The sequence below is a fragment of the Nicotiana tomentosiformis genome, chromosome 10 (genome assembly GCF_000390325.3).
Source record: "Nicotiana tomentosiformis chromosome 10, ASM39032v3, whole genome shotgun sequence".
NCBI classification, from domain to species: domain Eukaryota; kingdom Viridiplantae; phylum Streptophyta; class Magnoliopsida; order Solanales; family Solanaceae; genus Nicotiana; species Nicotiana tomentosiformis.
This window is the reverse complement of record NC_090821.1, coordinates 45,869,191-45,871,716: the sequence shown is the minus strand read 5'-3', so window position 1 is coordinate 45,871,716 and position 2,526 is coordinate 45,869,191. Positions and strand designations below refer to the sequence as shown.

Below are 2,526 nucleotides of genomic sequence, written 5' to 3'. Positions count from 1 at the left end.
TAATTCAATTCTAAACCGCGTCCTGTGCGTGCACTATCCCTCCCATGCCCATGGTCCATGAGGATATGGATCTGTTATTTGGGTAGTTCTAGACTTTACTTAGAATTCTCAAAAATGATAAAACTAGCGTGCATACAAAACATATAGGACTTTACATAAATGCAAGAAAAGGCTCAAGGTAACCCCCACACATAAGCAGCAAATGCACGCGACAGATTTAGGCAATGGGCAATTTTAGAGTGAAGAAACATTATAGTCGTTAAGTCCTATAGGCATAGTTCCTAGTTGATTCTAATTTCCAGCATTATACAAGCAGCAGTGCAGCTTTAGGCTAACGAATTTGCAAATTAAGGCATTACAACCCTATAGGAATGATATCTAAATATTGTGCAATGGGGAAGTAAATTAACCTTGAGAGCCCAGAATTAACAACTTCTTATGCGAGTGACAATATCCTATAGGCAGGATTTCTAACAACTGATAGACGCAATTGACCTTATAAGATTTTTATCCTTATAGGCATGATTTCTATATATGGTAACACAATGAAGTAACAAAGTAGTTGATTAATTAATTAAGACCTTGTAGTCGTGATATCCAGGTTAACAGCGTACCAAGACAATAGAAGTGACCGATTGATTAATTGAAACCCTATAGACATGGGATCTAAATGAGTGTTAGGAAAACCAAGTTATTTTATCCTATAGGCATGTTATCTAAGTGTGCACAGTAATAGACTTAGAAAACAAGTATGGCGAGTACTAACATGTTTTGAATGGTGTATGAGTGAAGTGTGTGTAATCCCTATAGGCATGATTCTATTGGTGTACAGAAACAAAGCACGCTAAACAAAATGACAAATAAGGCATGCAAAACGAAATAGCAACTAAAACACATAGACCTTATAGGCATGCTTTCTACCCTTTTATGCAAACATTAGAATACCCCAGCCCCTTTTTCCCTAATTTCCCCATCATTCAATTTTACAAGTTGTTACATATTATTGAACAATCATAGACACAATTACAAATATAGAATAACCCAGTAACACATTTGGGCCTTCAAATAGGCTTAGAACTTCACACGGACAGCAGGCCCAAACTCCAGGTGCGGACAGTGTATTTCAGACCTCCAGTACCAAAGCTAGCCCCACATACCAGGCCTAAACGAATAACTTACTTACCCAAATGGATGCCAAACTTAGCCATACATGTGACAAACCACTTATAGAACTAATTAAATTGCTTTGAAGCTTAAACATTTAATTCTTAAAGCCGTGACTAACAACAGCTCTAGCCAAGACAAATAGACAGGATCATACTAAATTGGAAGGCACACAAACCACATATGAGGCAAGTTTATGGTTATCATTCCAAGAATAGAGTTTATGAGTAACATGGTTATTTCAAACAAAGTTTCACAACAAAGCATGGTCCAGAACTATCTTAAAGAGCTTTAGGCAGGGGATTGAACATGAAAATCTAGTAGTGTCATAGGCAGGAACCGGAGATACAGTCTTAACGTGGAAGCTTTAACATGATAGAATAATGAAAACAGCTAACTTACAGAGTTTAACATGTGAAATATTCAGGCAAATACAATTTACCACACAAAGGTTTTAAATCCAATAGGTAAACATTCAGATGAGAAGAGGCTAACTTTCAAGTAAATAAAGTAAGCAGACATTATGTGAAGAGGGCAGGGATATTATCTTAGTCGACATAAAGAGAAGTAAATTAGACATGGATTGGAATTCAACCTAGGAGTCTCAAATGATAAGTGAGCACACAACATCAAAGCAAAGAACAAGTTTGCCTTGGCATACAACAGTATTGGCATACGGAATTCATATAATCACAAGTTGATAGCAGGTAAATAGCAGGTATACATGAAAGTCTCAGCAAAGATACATTCTAATCAGTTCTGATTGATTCCTTCTTCTATCCTTTCTCCTAACTTGATGATGTTTGAGAATTTGTGACGCTTGATAACCATCTGCCTTTCATAGTACTGCGGATCTTGAACTCTAACAAAGAACTTGTTCATTTGTTCTTCTTCAATTGGTGGCCTTACCTTGACGGCCTCTGATCTCCAATGTGTAGCATACTCGTGGAAGGTTTCTATAGGCTTCTTCTTGAAGTTTTGAACATAGAAACCATTTGGCGCATTCTTTGTATTGAACCTGAATCTATCCAGAAAATTTGACACCTTGCTCACCTAATTCGCCCACTTTTTCGGATTCTGACTGATATACCAAGACAAGGCGTCTCCTGTAAGACTTCGCATGAACAGTTTCATGCGGATTTGTTCATTCTTACCCACTCCTACAAGCTTGTCGCAGTAAGTTCTCAAATACACCTTTGGTCTACCAATGCCATCAAACATCTCAAACTTAGAAAGTTTGTAACCCTCCGGTAGTTCTATATCTGGCTGGATACACAAATCTTCATAGTTTAAACCTTCAATGCCCTTCCCACCTTCAACACTCTGGACTCTCCCTGTCAGTTTCTTGAGTTCTTCTGCCAT

General features: G+C 37.6%; 1 protein-coding gene across 1 annotated transcript; it reads right to left on the bottom strand.

The window, feature by feature from the left end:
* Positions 1-1,917: 1,917 nt before the first annotated feature.
* Positions 1,918-2,526, bottom strand: LOC138900111 (uncharacterized). Its single transcript, XM_070186818.1, has 2 exons — positions 2,255-2,526; positions 1,918-2,182 (listed from the first exon to the last, which is right to left on the bottom strand). The coding sequence occupies exons 1-2, from the start codon at positions 2,524-2,526 to the stop codon at positions 1,918-1,920; spliced, it is 537 nt and encodes a 178-aa protein (XP_070042919.1).

Excerpts from the sequence above, each read along its gene's own strand:
- LOC138900111 (XM_070186818.1), bottom strand. The coding sequence starts at position 2,526 with ATGGCAGAAGAACTCAAGAAACTGACAGGGAGAGTCCAGAGTGTTGAA. Across the intron at positions 2,183-2,254 it reads ACAGGAGACGCCTTGTCTTG|GTTCAATACAAAGAATGCGC; the intron begins GTATATCAGTCA and ends GGATAGATTCAG.